Source organism: Populus alba, chromosome 14, assembly GCF_005239225.2.
Source record: "Populus alba chromosome 14, ASM523922v2, whole genome shotgun sequence".
Classification (NCBI taxonomy): Eukaryota; Viridiplantae; Streptophyta; class Magnoliopsida; order Malpighiales; family Salicaceae; genus Populus; species Populus alba.
The window spans coordinates 23,109,019-23,131,481 of record NC_133297.1 but is presented as its reverse complement, the minus strand read 5'-3'; the positions used below and the strand labels follow the sequence as shown (position 1 = coordinate 23,131,481).

Sequence of the window (22,463 nt, the reverse complement as noted above, 5' to 3'; positions counted from 1 at the left end):
ACAGTGACAACTACTTCACTGCAGACACTAGAATTCAGTAGCATACACTATTTCAGCAGCGAACTCTGATTCGCTGCAGACAACACAATTTCAGTAGTGAACACTGGCTCATTGCAGACATCACAATTTCAGCAGCGAACTCTGATTCGCTGCAAACAACACAATTTCAGCAGTGAACACTGGCTCATTGCAGACATCACAATTTCAACAGCGAACACTGATTCGTAGTAGGCAACACAATTTTGGAAGCGAACACTGCTTTGCTGCACACAACCCAATTTCAACAACAAACTTTGATTTGCTACAGACAACACAATTTCGGCAATGAAAGCTAGTTTGCTGCAAACTCCATAATTCAGCAGCAAATGGTGATTTGTTGCAGACAACACAATTTTAGCAGACTGATTTGTTGCAGACAACATAATTTTAGCGATAACACCATTTCAGTAGCGAACACTGGCTCATTGCAGACAACACAGTTTCAGTAGTGAACACTGATTCGCTATAGGCAACACAATTTTAGCAGCAAAGCGAACGTTGATTCGCTACGACAACACAATTTTGATAACAAACACTAATTTGCTACAAACAACACAATTTTATCATTAGTTTCTAGCAAAGTCACCTAATTTTAGCTTAAACACACTCATGCAAATTCAATTCCAGTACATACTTTTTCAATTCCACCTTCTAGGGTTGTCTTCTTCTTTTTCTGCCCCAAAGTCCCAAGAACAAATGGAGATGTGTCATGGTTCATACCTCACAAATCTATGTAGTTTTAGGAAATAGGTTGACCAAGGCTATCCTTATCCCCCTTTTGTGTTATCTTAAGTTGGTTTCTATTCTCATTCTCTCCTAGGATAGGACGGTCCAACACTAATTTTTGTTAGGTTTTACAATATCGATGTCAATTCAGAAATTGGTAGCGAAACTGTGTCGTTGCCAATTCTGAAATCAACAGCCAAAAATTGTGTTGATGCCGATTCAAAAATCAACAGCCAAAATGTGCCACTATTGATTTAGAAATCGACAGCAAAAACTGTGTCGCTGCCGATTCTGAAATCAGCAGCCAAAATCGGCAACAATGGTGGAGTCATTTATGGATGTACTTTTTTTTTGGTGTTTACATTAATGAACTTGTATGAAATGTGAGATGAAATGATAGAATGCATGTATAGTGACCTTGTTGAACTCCTAAGAACACACTTGTGTTGAAATAGAATTTGTGTTGATGTTAATGATTTGATTTTGTAATGTGATTGATAAATTTGCATGGTTATGAACCAAGTGAATGAAGGTATGGTTGTAGCATGTGGTTGTGGATATACTTATGATTAAAAAATGATGAATTGCACATATATGAATTAGGGAGAAATGGACAACAATGTCCAGCCATAAAAAAAGAAGAAAGAACCATAAAATGATATGTCATGATGAACACCATAGGAAAAACAAGTCATGTGATAGAAATGAAACCCTTATGTAGTATAAAATTGATACTAAATTGTGTTAATATGTTTGTCATGGTTCCATTAAAAACATAATATGAATGTGTGTGGCAACTCTAAGTGTCAACCTTGAAGTGATGATTAGGGGATTCTTTGGAAGAATATACATGTTGAGTTTTGGTTGTGGATTGTTGATGGTCTTGTGATAAAATTTGAACGTGATTGATTTTGCTATATGTTCAAACTCGATTGGGGGTGAGCTATAAAAGGGGAAAGCCTAGTGTAGATGATTAGTACTTAAAAGTGCATTTTTATCAAGGTTTTATATCATCATCTTGCACTTGAAGTATCAATAACTCCTTAACTAAATCATTTTTATAATAACATACCTAATAATATAAGATACCTTTAATTTATGGTAAATGTTTATCTTAAATGCAGACCTATCACATAAATAAAAGGATTGATTGATGAGTTCAAGTATTGAAATTGAAAGGACAAAGAAAGGGCCAAACTTAGAAAAGAGATGTTGGTGCAGTCCAAACTGTTGTTCAATGGAGTCCAAGATTTAAAAAGCCGTTTTCAAGTCCAAATTATAGCAACAACAAAGAAGTCTGAATTTGTCCTGCAACCCATACATTGTTCAGTGTTCAACCCATATCTCGAGTTCTAGAAGTCCAAATGACCTCAATTTTTTTTTCCTGGAAAGATAAGACAATTTTCTATAGCTTTCATATATGTGAATCCAGTTCTGATGCTAGCAATGATGTTTTATTCAGACAAGAAGATAAGGATTTTCACCAAGTCAAGAGTTGGCCACCCACTCAACAATTAGTCATCAAATCAATAGTTCCAAATTTTGGCCTATAAAAGGAGGCATTTGCCATGCATTTAGGGGCTTGGTTGTTCAGATCAAGAACTTGCTCTTCCTCTCTCTCTTTATATTTTTTTTTGTAATTCTTAAGTTTTGCTTTCATTTATATCTTGTTTATGCTTTTCATTTCCTTTCCTCTACTTAGTTAACTTGTATCTTATTTATGTTTCTCTTCTTCATTATGTTTAGCTAAGTTTATTATGTCAAGGTGAAAAGGTTACATAAATGGTGTAAGAATAAGTATTATGTAAACTCAACATGGACCTTAACGTTTAATATTAACATGTCTTATCTTTTTATCTTACTAATTCTTAATACCTTACTTGTTAAATGGTTAAACTAGATTTGTGTTGTATAACACTTGGTACAATAAATGCTTGGCACTCTCATAGCCCAACCGTATTGTATTACCTACACCTGTGCTATGAAAGGAACTTCATTTGTTGTTAACATAAGTTAGCATCATGAATTCCTGACAATATTTAAAAGTTTAGTGTTACTTAAATAAGATAATTAAGATGATCATGTTAACAATTTATAATGAGCTATTAATGATAAATCATTTGATTGGAATCTCCTTTGTGTGTGGTTTCCAGTTGAATAATAAGAGTTTATACTATACTTGTTTGAAATACCATTAGTGGATCCTTTAACCTTGACATTTGTTTTTATAATTGTTTAATCCTTACATTAATCTTCTATCTCAAAGTTCTCATCAACTTCTTCTTCTTCTTCTTTATTATTATTATTATTACTACTAATATTATTACTATTATTATTGTTGTTGTTGTTGTATTATTATTGTCTATAATTTATACAATTAACCTCCCTGTAGTTCGACCCCGGTCTTGCCGGGTTATTTATTACTTTGACACTCCTACACTTGGGAGAAAACATCTTTTGGTCGTTGTCGGGGAGGTAAATTCTTGTACAAATTATAGTATTTATTTTATTTTCGCTTTTCACTTTTCTTGTATCTAACTTTGTTTCTTTTTTTTTTTCTTCTTCCTTTTATTCTCTTTCTACACGTGCATGAGTGTTTGGTCACGTACATTAAGTGGTAGACTTTGTAGGGTATCCTCATCATTTTAAGAAAACATGGCGTAAGAAGATAACCAGTCACTTCATAATGAGAATAATGAGAATAACCGTGTTGAATAATTAAAGACCACATTAATCCCACAAGAACAAGTGTACCCTCATGCATAGTTTTCCCTTCTGATGCATCTCATTTTAATTTTAAGCCAGACATTATTCAATTTTTACCTTCTTTTCATGGCTTGATCTAGAAAATCCATACTTGCATTTGAGAGAATTTGAAGAAGTTTGTAACACCTATAATGACTTAAATTGTAGCATGAATACCATTAGATTAAAGCTTTTTCCTTTTTCATTAAAAGATAAAGCTAAAACATGGCTACAAAATCTTAGGAGGATCCATTTGTGCTTGGGATGAAATGTAACAACAATTTTTAAAGAAATTTTTTCCATCTCATATAACCAACTCTTTCAAAAGACAAATCACCACTTTCACTCAAAAACCAGGTGAAACATTTTACCAATGTTGGGATAGGTATCGAGACTTGCTTAATACTTGTCCTCATCATGGTTTTGAAACATAGAGATTGGTTTCACAATTTTATGAAGGGTTAACACCTAAAGATAGGCAAATGGTTGAATTGATGTGCAATGGAACTTTTAAAGATAAAGACCCTAATGAAGCAATGGAGTACCTAGACTTGCTAACTGAAAATGCGCAAAATTGGGACACTACAGGCACATATGAGGCACCAAGTAAAACCCAATCTCATACATCTAGTGGAGGTATGTATAACCTTAGAGAAGATCATGACCTCCAAGCCAAGTTTGGATCTTTAGCTAGAAAAGTCAAGGCACTATAATTGTAAAAGAGTGGTCAATTAAAATCTATTCAAGACATCGTGTGTCAAATCTGTGAAACAAATGAACATGCAACCAATGACTGTCCAACTTTGCCTTCTTTCAAGGAATGTCTCCATGAACAAGCCCATGCTTTAACCAGTTTCCAAATGCCCTATCACAATCCATACTCGCAACCATACAAACATGGTTGGAGAAATCACCCAAATTTCAGTTAGAAGAGTGATAATAATAATGCACAAACTTCACAGCCACCGTTTTAAGCACACCATAATTTTCAAAATTCTCATGGATATGCACCTCCTTATGCTCCACCTCCTTATGCTCCACCTCCTAGAAGAAATCTTGAGGAAACATTGCATGCATTTATTGAAAAGCAAGAGGTAATCAAAACTCAACTTTCTCAAGGCATGAAAGACTTTAAAGATACTCTTGCAAAGTTAACATCTGCTCTCAGTTTCCAAGAGAAAGGTAAGTTTCCATCTCAACCACATCAAAATCCAAAAGGGCAATACAATGCAAATGCAAGTAGTTCCGGAAGCCAACACATGGATCAAGTCAAATCAGTCATCACTATCCGCAGTGGTAAGGTTATTGAAAAACCCACTCTTGAACCTTGTGAGAAAGATGATGAGTCAATCTTTGAGGGTAAGGAAGGGGTTGAATATGAAAATTGTAAAGAAAAGATTGATTCTCCGCCAACACTTCCATTTCCTCATGCCATGACCAAACGAAGGAAAGTCAATCACAATTCTGAAATCCTTAAAACTTTCAAACAAGTAAGGATCAATATACCTTTGTTGGATGCTATTAAACATGTACCTTCCTATGCTAAATTTTTGAAAGATTTGTGTAGTGTGAAGAGAAAACTGAATGTGAAAAACAAAGCATTTTTAGCCGAACAAGTAAGTGCTATTCTTCATAACAATAATGCTTTGAAATATAAAGACCCTGGTTGTCCTACAATTTCTTGCTTTATTGGAGAACATAAAATTGAAAGAGCTTTACTTGATCTTGGAGCTAGTGTGAATTTACTTCCATATTCGGTTTTTCAAAGTCTCAATCTAGGTGAGTTAAAACCAAATTGTGTAACTCTTTTACTTGCTGATAGATCTGTAAAAGTGCCTAGAGGAATAGTTGAGGATGTGTTAGTACAAGTTGCTAAATTCATTTACCCTGTAGATTTTGTTGTCTTGGATACACAACCTGTTGAAGCATGTAATTCAATTCCTATTATTTTAGGACGTCCATTTCTTGCAACTTCTAATGCATTGATTAATTGTAGGAATGGACTAATGAAGCTATCATTTGGAAACATGACATTGGAGATGAATATTTTCAACATTTGCAAGCAACCTGGAGATGATAATGATTTACAGGAAGTGGACTTTATTGAAAAATTAGTTCATGATCAATTTCAAACCACTTCTACTGAAATTGAGATTGATGAACCTAATGATTTGCAAATGGTCTATTTTTAAGAAGAATCAAAGTCAAAGAATTGGAGACAACAAATTGAAGAATTGCCACCACAATCAATTGAGTCCATACCTTCAAGTGTTCAACCACCAAAACCTGGGTTGAAGTCGTTACCATTCAATCTCAAATACTCATTTTTGGGAGAAAATAAAACTTTTCCAGTAATAATCTCTTCAAAACTTAGTGCATATTTAGAAGGTAAGTTATTACAAACTCTGAAAATGCACAAAAATGCATTAGGATGGACCATAGCTGACATAAAAGGAATAAGTCCTTTGATTTGCACACACAAGATTTATTTGGAGGAAAATGTCAAACCCTCTAGAGAAATGCAACAAAGGCTTAATCCTAATATGAAAGAAGTAGTGAAAAATGAAGTCATTAAGTTTCTAGATAATGGAATCATTTATCCTATTTTTGACAGCAAATGGGTAAATCCTACTGAAGTTATACCCAAAAGGTCTGGAGTCACTGTGATAACAAATGAGAAAAATGAGCTAATTCCAACTCGGACTATTACTGGTTGGCGCATGTGCATTGACTATAGGAAACTTAATTCAATGACTAGAAAAGATCATTTCCCTTTACCTTTCATGGATCAAATCCTAGAAAGAGTTACAGATCATGAATTTTATTGTTTCCTAGATGGCTATTCAGGTTACAATCAAATTGAAATTGTATTGGAAGATCAAGAGAAGACTACTTTCACATGTCCATTAGGTACTTTTGTATATCAAAGGATGCCTTTTGGATTATGTAATGCACCAGCCACGTTTCAAAGATGCATGCTTAGCATATTCAGTGATATGGTTGAACGTTTCCTTGAGATTTTTATGGATGATTTTTCTGTTTTTGGTGATTCATTTGATGATTGTTTAACTAACTTGGAAAAGGTTTTGAACAAGTGTGAAGAGAACAATCTTGTACTGAATTGGGAAAAATTTCACTTTAAGATAACAAACGACATTGTACTTGGTCACATTATTTCATCAAAAGGAATTGAGGTTGAAAAATCTAAAATTGAGTTAATTGCCAACTTACCAGCACCAAAATCTGTTAAAAATGTTAGATCATTCTTAGGACATGCTGGTTTTTATAGAAGGTTCATCAAAGATTTTAGTGTGATATCTAAACTATTATGTAACCTTCTAACAAAGGAAAATGTTTTTGAATGGACTGAACAATGTGAAAAAGCCTTTGTTAAACTTAAAAGCTTGCTTACTTCTACTCCTGTCATTCAACCTCTTGATTGGTCAATACCTTTTGAAATAATGTGTGACGCTAGTGATTATGTCATGGGTGCTGTCTTAGGACAAAGAAAAGATAAGAAACCTTATGTGATTTACTATGCAAGTAAAACTTTAAATAGTGCTCAAATGAATTACACCACCACTAAAAAAGAATTACTTGCAATCGTATTTGCATGTGATAAATTCAGGTCTTATCTTGTTGGCTCACCTGTTGTTGTTTTTAGTGATCATGCAGCATTGAAATATCTTCTTTCTAAGAAAGATTCTAAGGCTAGATTGGTGCGGTGAATTTTGTTACTTCAAGAATTTGATATCACAATCAAAGACAAGAAAGGCACCGAAAATGTTGTCGCAGATCATTTGTCAAGATTGACAACAGATTCGAAATCTGACATCACACCAATCAATGACTACTTTCCCGATGAATCTTTACTTTCTGTTTCTACAATGCCTTGGTTTGCTAATATTGTTAATTTTCTTGTTTCAAGATAATTGCCAGCTCATTGAGTACCCAAGAAAAAAGAAAGTTCTTGAACGAAGTGAAGAACTTTTATTGGGATGACCCTTATTTATTCAAATATTGTCTTGATCAAATATTTTGAAGATTCATTCCTGACAATGAGGTAAGTAGTGTCATTAAATTTTGTCATTCTGAGGCATGTGGGGGTCATTTCTTGTCAAAAAAGACAACTATAAAAATCTTACAAAGTGGATTTTACTGGCCCACAATGTTCAAAGACTCACATGCATTCTGCAAAACTTGTGAAAATTGTCAAAAGTTGGGATCTATTTCAAAACATCACATGATGCCTTTAAATCCTATTCTTGTCATTGAGATCTTTGACTGTTGGGGTATAGATTTCATGGGTCCATTTCCTCCATCATTGGTTTCTTGTACATATTAGTCGTAATAAATTATGTTTCAAAATGGATAGAGGCAATTCCAAGTCGAAACAATGATCACAAAACAGTGATAAAGTTTTATAAAGAAAACATTTTAAGTCGATTTGGAATCCCTTGAGCCATAATAAGTGATGGTGGAACACATTTCTGCAACAAGCCATTTGATTCTTTAATGAAGAAATATGAAATCACACACAAAGTTGCCACCCCTTATCACCCTCAAACAATTGGACAAGTAAAGCTTGCTAATAGGGAGATCAAACAGATCTTAGAGAAAACAGTGAACCCTAATAGGAAAGACTGGTCTTTAAGACTTAATGATGCACTTTGGGCTTATCGAACTGCTTATAAAACATCATTAGGTATGTCACCTTATAGACTAGTCTATGGAAAACCTTGTCACTTGCCTATGGAAATTGAACATAAAGCTTATTGGGCTATTAAAGCTTTTAATTCAAACCTTAATGATACTAGTTAGCTGTGAAAATTACAAATAAATGAGCTTGAGGAAATAAGAAATGATGCATATGACAATTCAAGAATTCATAAAGCAAGAATCAAAGAGTTTCATGACAAGAAAATACTCAGAAAAACATTCAAAAGTTGGTCAAAAAGTCTTGCTTTATAATTCTTGACTTCATTTATTTCCTGGAAAACTAACATCAAGATGGAGTGATCCTTTTATTGTGAAACATGTGTATCCATATGGGGCCTATGATATCGAGAATCCAAGGAATGACAATGTTTTCAAGGTAAATGGGCATCGTTTGAAAGTTTATTTTGATAATTTTTTCGGTTGAAAATGACTCTATTGAATTGAGTGATCCTGTATATAAAGATTGATTCTTTTTGTCACATTGTTTTGTTTTTTGTTTTGGTGTAACTTTTGTTTTGCAAGTCTTTCTCTCACCTCGGTCAAATGACGGATAACAGTACTCTGTGACTTAAGTCGGTTCTTTCAGTTTCCCATAATAGCTGATATTTGTATATATTTCTACAATTCTCTGCTCTTTCTGCCTTCTTTGAATCTTTTCCTCAATTCTCATTTGAAAATGGACACCACTCTTGAAAAATTGAAAAGGTATTTTCCTGCTTTACCTCCAAATGCGATTACAAAATTTTATCGTGCTAGATGTGCAAGATTGAGGTTGTTAATGAATCATGGAATTCCTGAAGATATTCGCTGGCTAATTGAAGCAAATGTCTAATTATTAGGTGAGTCCTCCAATTCTTTCATTTTCACACACACACTTTAACATATGATTGTGGGTTACACATTAGATTATTACATTATTTATGCTCTTTTGTTAAAGATAACAACTAAGGGATAGGGATAGTATATAATTTGGAAAAAAATATGATAATATTGATGATAATAAAAACGTAGATAAGTTTGGTTTCATAGCCTCCTTAACTTAAGCATTTAAGCATGAAGGGGTGTTTTAACACCTAATACCTTAAAGTCAACTGACTTGGAAGCTATTGGCCCAAAGCTTGTTACATGGGTTAAGGAGAAAAGCTTAAGGGAATCAAACATTGCACTATTTACGTATCAATATCTGCAACCCGAGTTACTGAGCTCATAGGGGTGTCTCAACACCTAATGCCCTAAGACCAACTGGTCTGGGAGTCATTAGCCGAAAACTTGTTACATGGGTTAAAGATGCATTATGTTGTATGTGTATATAAATAACAAAAAAGAAAGAAAAACAAAAAAATAATAATAATCCCAACCCAAGGAAGTTAACCTTAACATTAGAACATAATATTGTTTTCTTCCAACAAAAGCCCCATCATCTATGTTTTCATACATTGAGCACATAAAACGAAGGTTTATTAATATCTTGTTTAAGATATATGAAGCAGGAATATATAAATTTAATGAGAGTTTGTTTATTTTGATAGATTAATGGAAGTTGAATGATGAATGCCTTGCTTTGTGGAACTTGAAAATTATTTTTTCTATTTTACCGTTTTGATTACTAGGGACTAGTAATAAGCTGGTTGGAGGGTGCCAGATGAATAGCCATTCATGGAACCTCCTTTGTGTGTGGTTTCGAATTGAGTAATAAGAGTTTATACTATATTGTTTGAAGTACCATTAGTGGATCCTCTAACCTTCATATTTGTTTTTTTTATTATTGTTTAATCCTCACATTAATCTTACATCTTAAATTCCTCTTTAGTATTCTCCCAATCAGCTTATTATTAGTCCCTAGTAATCAAAACGTTAAAATAGAAAAACAATTTGCAAGTTCCACAAAGCAAGACATTCATCATTCAACTTCCATTAATCTATCCAGATAAACAAACTCGTGAAATTTATATTCCTGCTTCATATATCTTAAACAATATATTAATAAACCTTCTTTTTATGTGCTTAATGTATGAAAATATAGATGATAGGGCTTTTGTTGGAAGAAAACAATATTATGTTCTAATGTTAAGGTTAACTTCCTTGGGTTGGGATTATTATTTATTTTTTTATTTATTTTTTTTTTTTTTTTTCTTTTTTTTTCTTTATATACACATATAACACAATGCATCTTTAACCCATGTAACGAGTTTTCCGCTAATGACTCCCAGACCAGTTGGTCTTAGGGCATTAAGTGTTGAGACACCCCTACGAGCTTAGTAACTCGGGTTATATATACTGATACGTAGATAGTGCACTGTTTGATTCCCTTAAGCTTTTCTCCTTAACCCATGTAACAAGCTTTGGGCCAATAGCTCCCAAGTTAGTTGACTTTAGGGTATTAGGTGTTAAAACACCCCTTCGGGCTTAATTGCTTAGGTTAGGGAGACTACCAAACCAAACTTATCTACGTTTTTATTATCATCAATATTATCAAATTTTTTTTCAAATTATATACTTTCCCTTTCCCTTAGTTATTACCTTTAACAAAAGAACATAAATAATGTAATAATCCAATGTGCAACCCACAATCATATGTTAAAGTGTGTGTGTGAAAATAAAGGTTTAAGAATACTTGTTAAATGAGTATATGAGCAGGATCAAGTGATAACAATGTGAGAGTTTGTGCACTAACAAATCTACATGTCAGTTGTGGAAGTAGTTTCATTTATATGTGCTAATGAATCCATGTGTCAACTGTGGAAGCAGTTTCGTTGATGATTTCTGAGTCGATAATGACTTAGTTTTTGTTGACAATTTCTGAGTCAGTAGGGGATGTGTGTACACTAACAAATCCATACGTCAGTTGTGGAAGTAGTTTCGTTGATGATTTCTGAGGCGATAACGTGTAACGCCCGACAAAATTTTTTGTAACACCCATGAAAAACCTAAAGAAAATTTAGTCTTGGGAAGACCCATGTTAAAAAAGAATTGAGGGGTATGGATCCACCTGTTCTAAGGGGAAATGTGAGGGAGCATAACTAGGGTACTCTAAATGGGAACTATGAAGGATTTAACTAGCCTTAGGATGAACCAAATAGGGATAAGAACAAGGGTAACCAGCCTTCCAAACACCCTTCCACATTTAAGAGGGGTATAAATACAGCGAAGAAGAGAGAATAACTTGTGCTCTCCTAAAAAATAGATGGCCAACAGTGTAATGACCCAACTATTTCAAGGCTAAACTATATGGAATTAATATATTTTTTGGTCTCCAGGACTCCACAAGAAAGTTGTAGGCCTATCTCTTATATTTCCATCCATATAAAGTAGACCTAAATCTGAGATCTACAGCTCCAGATATGACCCAATTACCGAACAGTGTTCCAGTTTGGACTGCACCAACATCTCTTTTCTAAGTTTGGCCCTCTCTTTGTCCTTTCAATTTCAGTACTTAAACTCATAAATCAATCCTTTCATTTATGTGATAGGCCTGCATTTAATATGAGCATTTACCATAAATTAAAGGTATCTTATATTATTAGATATGTTATTATAAAACATGCTTTAGTTAAAGAGTTATTGATACTTCAAGTGCAAAATGATGATATAAAACCTTGATAAAAATGCATTTTTAAAGACTAATCAATGGAGCTAATCAATCATTTATCCCGATTATCTATTCAGATGTCATTAGCCGAAGCTAATCAATCATTTTTCCTGGTCATTCATTTGGATGCCATTAGCTGAAGCTAATAATTTGTCAGTCCCGGTCATCCACACAGGATGCTATTAGTCGAAGCTAATCATTTGTAAGTCTCGGTCATCCACTTAGGATGCCATTTGTGAGTCCCGACCATCCACTTAGGATGCCATTAGCTAAAGCTAATTATTAACCCGTCAATCATTCCAAAGGCAGTTCATGTAATCACTATAACAAGATATTCTATCCTTTGTAATACACCAACAAACATTCCATAACAATTTAGCATTTAGTACAACACAAAAATAGACCATTCATGTAAACACCCAAAGAAATATATATATATATATATATATATATATATATATATATATATATATATATATATATATATAAATACATATTTAGAGAGAGAGAGAGAGACAGATGATGATGAATGTAGTCTTCGCTGCCAATGCGGAAATCGGCAGCGACGCAGTCTTCGCTGCCGATTCTGGATTTGGCAGCGACGCAGCCTTCACTATCGATACAGAAATGGGCAACGACACAGTTTTTCGCTGCCCATTTCTTGATCGGCAGCGACGCAGTTTCTGCTGCCGATTTCTGGATCGGCAGCGACGCTGTTTTCGCTGTCGAAGCAGAAATTGGCAGCGATGCAGTTTTCGCTGCCGATTTCTCAATCAACAGTGACGCAGAGCTGGGAGGGAGGGGTAAAACTGGTTTTAGATAAACCAAACAAGGATAAGAACACACCTAAACCAACCCCCAAACAACCCATTTCATTTGATGGGTAGTATAAATACAAAGAGGGGAGAGAGAATAATCCATCTTCTTCCCAAACCAGCAGCTGCATGCCCTTCTTCCCTTCCCCTTTCACAACAGAAACGTGAATCAAACCAATAGAGATTGCCTTGTGAACTTGTGAGGGAGAGATGAGACCTTGAGAGAGGAGTGGGCAGCTGTATAGAGGAGAGGAAAAAGAGAGCTGGAAAACGTGAGAGGAAGAAGAAGGAGGAGAACCAGCAGCTGAAGAGAAAAGAATAGTGTCAAACCTTCCTCAAACTTAGTTAAATTCAGAAGGTATGGGTCATGAAACTCCCTTCCTCTTCCCCTTAAAATCAGAAACGAAAATGAAGAAGAAAAACCCTAAGAAAAATTAATCTAAGACCTAAACCAGCTATGAAGGAAACTGAAATTAACTAGAAGAACTAGCAAACAGAAGTGAAATAAAGTCAATTTCAGAACATCTAACAAATCATGGTAGAGGGCTGGCTTTAACTATGGGGTAGGCCAGAATGCATGTGTGTGTGTGTTCTGCTGAAATTTAATGTGTTCTGCTGTGATGTTGCTGCTGGAATTAATGTGTTTTGGTGTGATGATTGTTGCTAAAATCAATGTGTTTTGCTGTGATGTTGTTGCTGAAATTTAATGTTTTCTATTGTGATGTTGCTGCTGGAATTAATGTGTTCTGCTGTGATGATTGTTGCTGGAATTAATGTGTTGTGCTGTGATGTTGCTGCTGAAATTTAATGTGTTCTGCTATGATCATTGTTGCTGAAATCAATGTGTTTTGCTGTGATGTTGTTGCTGGAATTTTGTTGAAGAACTATGTGCTGAAATTGATGGTTCCGATTTGTGTTTGGCGCAGTGAAATTCTGTTTCGCTGCTGCAACGGAACCTCCTGCAACGAATCGATATTCGCTGCTGATTTCTGTGTTGCGCAGCGAAATTTGGTTTCGCTGCCGCAACCGAACCTCCTGCAGGGAATCGATATTCGCTGCCTATTTGTGTGTTGCGCAGCGAAATTCTGTTTCGCTACCGCAACCGAACCTCCTGCAGCGAATTGATATTCGCTGCCGATTTGTGTGTTGCCCAGCGAAATTCGGTTTCGCTGCCGCAACCGAACCTCCTGCAGCGAATCGATATTCGCTGCCGATTTGTGTGTTGCGCAGTGAAATTCTGTTTCGCTGCCGAAACTGAACTTCCTGCAGCGAATTGATATTCGCTGCCGAGTTGTGCATTGTGCAGCGAAATTATGGCACCAACAGCGATGCAGTTTTCGCTGCCGGCAGCGAAACAGGTGTCGCTGCCGAACTGGCAGCCCGCAGCGAACCAGTTCTCGCTGCCAAATTAGGCAGCCCGCAGCGAACCAGTTCTCGCTGCCGATTTCTACAATAAGCCTCCTAGGCAGGAATGACTTAAATGCTAGTAACAATTTCATGATATGATGGTGTAAAATATGGAACACTTGAATGTGAACATATGAACTCTTGAAATAAGTGTGATGATGGATATGAATCAAAAGTAAAATAAATACAACTGTGCTGATTTGTGACCATTGATGTCTTAGGTGGTGCGGTCGGGATTGGACCATCATCAAGACAGGAACGACCCACAGGTGGAGCAGGTAGGTGACTTGCACCTTTCTTTTTCATACGTTGAATCTTGAAATATTTTAGCTTGAGTACTACCGTATTGTTAGAACCGATATTAAATTGTCGAACGCTTAAATGTTGATTAAACCGGGACAAATGAGTGATTAGCTTCGGCTAATGGCATCCGAATGGATGGCGGGGACAAAGAGTGATTAGCTTCGGCTAATGGCATCCAAATGGATGGTCGGGATGAAGGAGTGATTAGCTTTGGCTAATGGCATCCAAACGGATGGCCGGGATAAAGGAATGATTCCGCTGCCGATTCTGGATTGGCAACGACGCAGTTTCCACTGCCGATTCTGGATCAGCAGCGACACACTCTTCGCTGCCGATACAGAAATCGGCAGCGACACAGGTTTCGCTGCCGATTCCTTGATCGGCAACAATGCAGTTTCTGTTGCCGATTTTGGGATCGGCAGGGACGCAGCTTTCGCCATGGAATCCGGATGGATGGCCGGGACAAATGAATGACTAGTTTTGGCGAATGGCATCCGAAAACTTGTGTATCTATATGTACTACTAGTTGTTATAGCAAATACATGAAGAAATTATAATTGCTAATGCTTTATTTAATTGCCAAACCGTTAGTTACCATTCTTATTATTATTAAGTATTTGCATTCTCTTAAATGTTTGTACTGCTGCAGGGACTTCACACCAACGAGATGTCTAGGAAACTCGATACACGGGAACCTACTTTTGCAAGGAATTATGTAGATGTATTTTAAATCACAATGTATTTTGTATGGATCAATGTACTGAATGTATAACTTTTATTAGATCCTTTTTGTTTAAAATTGTGATGACTATTAGTAGGATAAGACTGCAAACTCATGTCTGTGTATATATTTTTAATATGAACTTCAAATCAAGCAACCTTAATATTACGTGTTTGTGTAAGATTCACTTTGAAATGAAATGTTGATTGTATGGATTGTATTTTGATGATGTGAGGATTTAGATTCATTGATTGCCGGCACCATGTGGATTGAATGCATATAAAAAAAAAAATTACTGTGTTTTGGGCTTGGAAAGCCGGGTTGTTACAGTTGGTATCAGAGCACTTGGTATGGATCCTGAGGATCATTAATAAATGTGTTGTTGTGATGAATTTCAGGATGGTACGCACCCGACAAGGGACACGAACTGAGCCGCCCTCCTTAGAAAGGAGGGGCATGAACCGAGGTACCCAAGGTTGGCAAGACGAAGATCCCTTGGAAGATACAGCATCTCATGCTCCGATAATACCACCTGAAACCTTTCAGGGGGGAGATACGGTGGCGGGGGAAGGCTCGAGGCCTAATCAGACAGAGAGAACACCCCTAGTCGCCACTAAGCAGCGAGAAAGATCAGAAGCACGACCATCTACTGTTCCAACCGAGGTGCCCCCACAATATGTAGATGCGGGACTCCTTGTACAAATAGTTAAAGCAGTGATGGAAGGCATGGCTAGTTCAGCGGCACAAACAACTCCCACCACGCAGATTCCACCAGCAGCCCCTATGACTAGCATGACCATGGATAATGTGGTGCCACTGGTGCGACTAGTCAAAAGTATGAGGGAAATGGGTTGTGAACCGTATATAGGGGAGCAAGATGCAGAGATAGCTGGAAGATGGATCAGGAAGGTAGAGAAGACAATGATTCAAATAAGCATACCCGAGGGTTTGAAGGTAAATTGTGCAACCCAGTTACTGTATGATAGGGCCATGACATGGTGGGAAACGGTTCAGCTGAGGCGTGCGACTGAGACACTAACTTGGAGTGACTTCAAGATAGAGTTTGAGAATCAGTTTTATTCCAAGTATCATCGCAAGGTGAAGGAACAAGAGTTCTTGGCATTAAGACAGGGTGATATGTCAGTATTGGAGTATGAAAGGAGATTCCATGACCTCTCTTTGTTCGCCCCACATTTTGTGCCGACATAGGAACATATGATTGAAAAGTTGAGAGATGGTTTACGACAAGATTTGAGACAAGGATTGATTGCTTTGCTATTTAAATCAGTGAGGGAGTTGATTGAGGCTGCACAAGCTTTGGAGGCGTGTATTGGAGAAAGCCAAGGTGGGTATCAGGGTATAAGCAAAAAGAGAGATGGGGATTATTTCAGCGGCAGACCGTCACACCCGAAGAAAGGAAAAAGTGGAGTGTTTGAGCAGTACGGAAAAAAGGGGAGTTTGATATTACCGCCTCACCAGCAGTCAAGTGGGAGAGTGATGGTTGGACAGTCGCACTTGAGGGCAAACTCTTCTACTGGGGCCGGTGACCGCTCAATCGCACTTGAGAGTGTGGACTATCCTTTTTGTGTAAAGTGTGGACAAAAACACCCTGGGGACTGCTCAGTTTCCCCTGGGCGATGTTTTGTGTGCAGAGGAGAGGGTCATAGGTGGAGGAACTGCCAGTATCTTAGTCAAGGGTGTCATTTCTGTGGTGGTAGAGGTCATTACAAGAGGGACTGCCCCAAATGGAACACCGGACAAGTGCAGAGCTATAGACAGCCAAGTCAGAGCCACCAACAGTCAGTCATTGTTAATAGGCCAGTGAGATCTTCTCAATCAGGGGCAAACTCCAGTCGAGGGAAGCCGAGGGCACAAAATGATCGGACCCCGGGGAGGGTCTTCCACCTGACACAGGAGGAGGCCAGGGCTGCATCGGATGTGGTGGCAGGTACACTACTATTGAATGATTTTAATGTGCATGTGTTGTTTGATCCGGGTGCCACCCACTTATTCATTGCTAAGAGAATTGTCGCTAAATTGAGAAAGGAAGTAGAAATAGTAGAGAAGGGATTTGTAATTGGAACTCCAATGGGAAACATGGTTGAAACAAATATTGTATATGTGGATGTGGGGCTTAGTTTATCTGGGTATGAAACAGAGGTAGACTTGATTCCCTTATAGCTGCATGATTTTGACATAATACTAGGCATGAATTGGTTGAGTAAATACAAGGCACTAATAGATTGTTATGCTAAAATTGTTACTTTCCAAACACCTAAGGGCGAGAAAATGATTTTTGAAGGAGAGAGAGTTCTCAAACTGAATGCTTTAATATCGGTGGTAACAACCCAACAACTTTTAAGAAAGGGATGTATGGGATACCTCGCATACATCTTAAACTCTGATGATGAAGGTGATGTAACCATATTATTCGATAGTTTCACCCGCATTTAACTAGTGTTTTGCATATGTTATTTATATAAAATGCCTTGATATTCTTTGTTTTATGTTTTGAAGGCATTTTTGGATGAAATATGCAAAAAGGAGTAAATTGGAGGTAATTGGCAGATTTGACGTTCAGTCGGTATTTTGTGCAGAGCGTGAGTTCCAGAGATCGAAATGAAGTGATTCCAGTGGCATTAAAAAGCTAACATCCATACCTTTTTGGAAATGTAATGCAAGAAAAATAAAAAGAGAAAGATCATGGAAATCACATCCTTCAAAGTCAAATCTCGCAGTCTGCCAATGTTGACCTTTGCCCATTCAAAATTCAATATCTGGAGCTTCAGAAGTCCAATTGATGCAAACTCAATTTTGTTGGATTCCTTACTCAAAGATCTATAAACGCTCCAAATTTCAGCCAAAAACGATGTCATATGAGGGATATATGATTTTTCAAAGATGACAGCTGAATTCTGCCAGCAAGCAGGTTGCGTGAAGAAACGAATCCAAATTTCATCTAGAAGCATCCAAACCGACCAGCAATTTAGCTCCTCTAGTAAATATTCTAGAAGGTTAAGGAAGGCAGCCACCAACCTCATGGCAGCCACCAACCTCATGGCAGCCACCAACCTCAAGACAGCAGCCACCAGCCGCCAGCCGCCTTCACACTACCACCATCTATTGATGTTCACACTTGAACTTTGATTTTCTTACTTACAATTTGTGTATAAATAGAGGGTGAGTAGAAGGAGGTAGCAAGAGGAAGAAGAAGTAGAAGGAGGTAGCAAGAAGAAAAAAAAAAGAAGAAGAAAGGAAGAAACACAAACTCTCCTCTCTACAAATCAGAAATTATGTATTCTTTCATCTTTAGGAGTAGTTGTTCAATAGATATGCAAGGCTAAGCTCGTTTTCTTGGTTGCAAGGACACAACAAACCTTCGGATTTCAAGAACTGTGAGATTTATTCTTCCTTTTATTTTCAGTTTATGTTATGAATGAGTATGTTTGTTTTCCTATGCATATTTCCTATGATTGTTGTTGATGATTGCTAGAGCGGACTCTAAGTTATTATTGTGAACAATCTATTGCTAAGTTTGATATCAAAACCGGAGTTGTGGTATATAAACTTGTGAAGCAACTAAGCTTGATAATTGTAGCGGAACTACGTTATTAAACTTAGGGAGAACATTCGATCATAGCAACACAAATTGACAACTTGGTTGTTAAGATTATGAATTTATCTGGATCTTAAGGCTGCCATTGGATTAAATCATTAGTGCGGACACTGTGATTGTTTGTTGGTTAGGGATAGTTATACGGCGGATCCGTTAATTAACCAATATTAAGAAAAGATAAAATTCATGATATAAACTGGAGTTTCGTTTCAAGGATCGGTTCTAATTTCCGTTGGTGGATGTGTGCTTGCAACCAAGGTTTGTTTTCTTGATATATTTCAGTTTCAATTGATTTTGTTTGCTAGTTTAATTTCTGCCATAGTTTAAATCATTTCAAATCAATCCCCCCCAATTACATAACGTACAACATAAAAATCTAACTTCAAACTTCCTCGTGGGATCGACCCCTTGCTTGCTCTATACTATCTTGTGTGTTTTAAGCTAGGGTAATTAATTTGTGCGACCGCGACATCGCAACAAATTTTGGCGCCGTTGCCGGGGAGGTAATTTTAGTTGATTCTTGTGCTTGTACTGTTATTTTTAGTTTCTGTGATTGTTATTTACATTTCTGAAAAAAAAAAAAAAAAAAAAAACAAAAACAGAATTTTTGCTTGCGGTGTTACTGTTCACTTGCCGCAGCGGTACTGTTGAAGACAGAATTGTTTGTGGAATTAGGTTTCTAACCTTCATTTTCTGAAGTGAAACGACGTTCCGAACAAGACTAGTGGTATACCACTAGCCCCACCCTATCGAGGCCAAATTCCACTGTTTTCTAAGGTTTTTAGGTAGTTTTAGTTTTTTTATTATAGGATTTTCATATAATTATAATTTTTTTTTTTTTTCTCTCGTGTGGTTGCTTTCTTTTGAGTTTTCTTAGCGATTGATGCCAGTAACCCGTTCTACTAACAGAGTCTAGTGCAGGTTGATCTTGAAATAGAAAGTACTTTACGCAGGTTAAGAAAGGAAGTTCACCTCAACACCATGGCGATTGCACGACAACAAACACTCAAGGAGCTTGCTGCTCCTAACGTGGAAAATCAACCATTGTGCATAAACATTGACAATAATGTAAACTTTGAGCTCAAATCTGGTTTTATACATTTGTTACCAACATTTAATGGTCTTGCAGGAGAAGATCCTCATACTCATCTCAAGGAGTTCCATATGGTTTGTGTTGGCATGAAACCGAATGGAGTTGATGAAGAACAAGTTAAGTTGAAAGCTTTCCCTTTCTCTTTAAAAGGGGCAGCAAAGGCATGGCTTTTCTCTATTCTCCCAGGATCTATTGGAACTTGGAATGCCATGAAGAAGATTTTTCTTGAGAAGTATTTCCCAGCATCTCGAGTTGCCAACATAAGGAAAGAAATATGTGGGATTCGGCAATCTCATGGAGAGACTCTCTCTGAGTATTGGGAAAGATTTGAGCAACTATGCATTCAATGCCCTCATCATCAAATACCCGATCAGCTGCTCATTCAATATTTCTATGAAGGATTGATGCCTACTGACCGTAGTATCATTGATGCTGCAAGTGGAGGCGCATTGGTAGATAAGACACCTGAGGCTGCACGCCAATTGATCTCAAACATGGCAGCCAACTCGAAACAATTTGGCACTCGTGGAGACTTCTCCAACAAACGAGTAAATGAGGTAAGTATTTCTAACCTTGAAAATAAAGTTAATGATCTTACTTCTCTTGTGCGTTCTTTGGCTTGTGGAAATGTGCAGCAGGTGAAAGTTTGTAGCATATGCTCCTCACAAGGACATGCTTCAGATATGTGCCCAACAATGCAAGAAGATTACATTGAACAAGCTCATGCAGTTGATGGAGCATTTAATGGACAACCTCAGCGTAAGTATGATCCTTTTTCCCACACGTACAATCCTGGATGGAGAGATCATCCTAACCTACGGTATGGGAACCAACCTCAACAAGGCAATCAAGGCCGACAATTCCATCCCAATGGATTTCAGCCCCAACAGAATTATCAAGCAAGACAACCCCCTCCATTCATAAACTCCAATGTTATGGGGTCGTCATCCAATGATGATCTTCGTGAGATGATGAAAACTTTGGCTTCTAATACTGTTACCTTGCAACAAAATGTCATGTCTTTTCAACAGGAAACAAGGTCAAGTATTCACAACTTGGAAAAGCAAATGGGGCAAGTAGCTTCAAGTGTGGGAAAATTGGAAGCACAAATGAATGGAAAATTGCCCTCCCAAGCATTGAATCCAATAGAGCATGTTAGTGCGATCATGTTGCGAAGTGGGAAAGAAATTGAAGAGAAAAGGTCAAAACAAATTGAGATGGAGGAAGAAGAAGAGATAGAAACTGAATTGAGTACAAAGAAGATACATCATCCTTCTCCTCCACAAACTGAAACAAAGACCAACACTCCAAAGGTAACTCCTCACTCAATGAATTCCAGTTTTAAAACAATTCCACCCTTTCCTGTGAGTTCTTCTAGGTCAAAGAAAGAGGACAAGGAAAAAGAGATTCTAGAGGTTTTTAAGAAAGTAGAACTCAACATTCCTTTGCTTGATGCTATCAAGCAAATTCCCAAGTATGCCAAATTCTTGAAGGAGTTGTGTACTACCAAGAGAGCTTTCAAACTGAAAGGTCATGAAACGGTAAGTATGGGTGAAGTTGTATCTGCTGTTGTTCAAAAGAATCTGCCTTTGAAACAAAAAGACCCAGGTGCGTTTACTATCCCATGTGTTATTGGTAATGCTAGTTTTAAAAGAGCTTTATGCGATTTAGGTGCATCCATTAGTGTTATGCCTAAACATGTTTATGATTCTCTTAGTCTAGAGCCTTTGAATAAAACTAGTATTGTAATGCAACTTGCGGATCGTAGTTTTGTTTACCCACTTGGTGTGATAGAAGATGTCCTAGTCAAGATTGATAGTTTGGTTATTCCATGTGACTTTTATATTCTTGATATGGAACATGATTCTTGTGATTCATCAACCAGCACTCCTATATTGTTTGGGAGACCATTCTTGAAAACTGCCAACACAAAGATTGATTGTGGTAAGGATACCTTGTCTATGGAGGTAGGAGATGAAAAAATTGAATTTAATTTTCATGATGCAATGACATATCCTTATAGCAATGTTTATTCTATCACATGTTATGACCAAGTTGATAAGTGTGTGCAGCCAGTTTGTGATTTTGATGATGAGTATGGATTAAGCATGGCTTTGAGCAATGACTATGATTTTACCAAGATAGAAGAGATGGAAAGGCATATATGTGTTCCCCAAAACATGCATGAATCAACATTGGATTTGCAAGCTTTGCAAATTGTCCTTCATGATGCAGGAGTCATTTACCCCATCACGGATAGTGAATGGGTGGCGCCTATCCTTTTGGTGCCTAAAAAGATTGGAATTACGGTGGAAGAGATTCAAAATGATGCTTACGAGAATGCAAGGATTTACAAAGAAAAGACTAAGAATCTTCATGACCGAATGCTTACAAGAAAGGAGTTTCATGTTGGAGACAAAGTCCTTCTTTATCATTCGCGTTTGAAACTTTTTCCTGGAAAGTTAAGCTCTCGTTGGATTGGACCATTTGTTGTTTCTAATGTTTTTCCTTATGGTGCAGTTGAAATTACAAGTTTAGAAACGAACAACATACTCAAAGTCAATGGGCATCGTTTGAAACCTTTCTATGAAGGTTGGACGACAGAACTCACCGCTTCTGTAGAGTTAATTGAACCAATCTATGAAGAATGAGCATGCAATATGTCGAGCCAATGACATAAAACAAAAGCG

General features: G+C 37.0%; 1 protein-coding gene and 1 pseudogene across 1 annotated transcript; both read left to right on the top strand.

Annotated features, from left to right (window-relative positions):
* Positions 1–3,992: 3,992 nt before the first annotated feature.
* LOC140954572 (uncharacterized) lies at positions 3,993–16,889 on the top strand (annotated as a pseudogene).
* A 2,756-nt stretch (positions 16,890–19,645) lies between these two features.
* Positions 19,646–22,463, top strand: LOC140954517 (uncharacterized). The gene is made up of 2 exons (XM_073404383.1): positions 19,646–22,181; positions 22,294–22,463. The coding sequence occupies exons 1-2, from the start codon at positions 19,662–19,664 to the stop codon at positions 22,309–22,311; spliced, it is 2,538 nt and encodes an 845-aa protein (XP_073260484.1). The 5' UTR covers positions 19,646–19,661; the 3' UTR covers positions 22,312–22,463.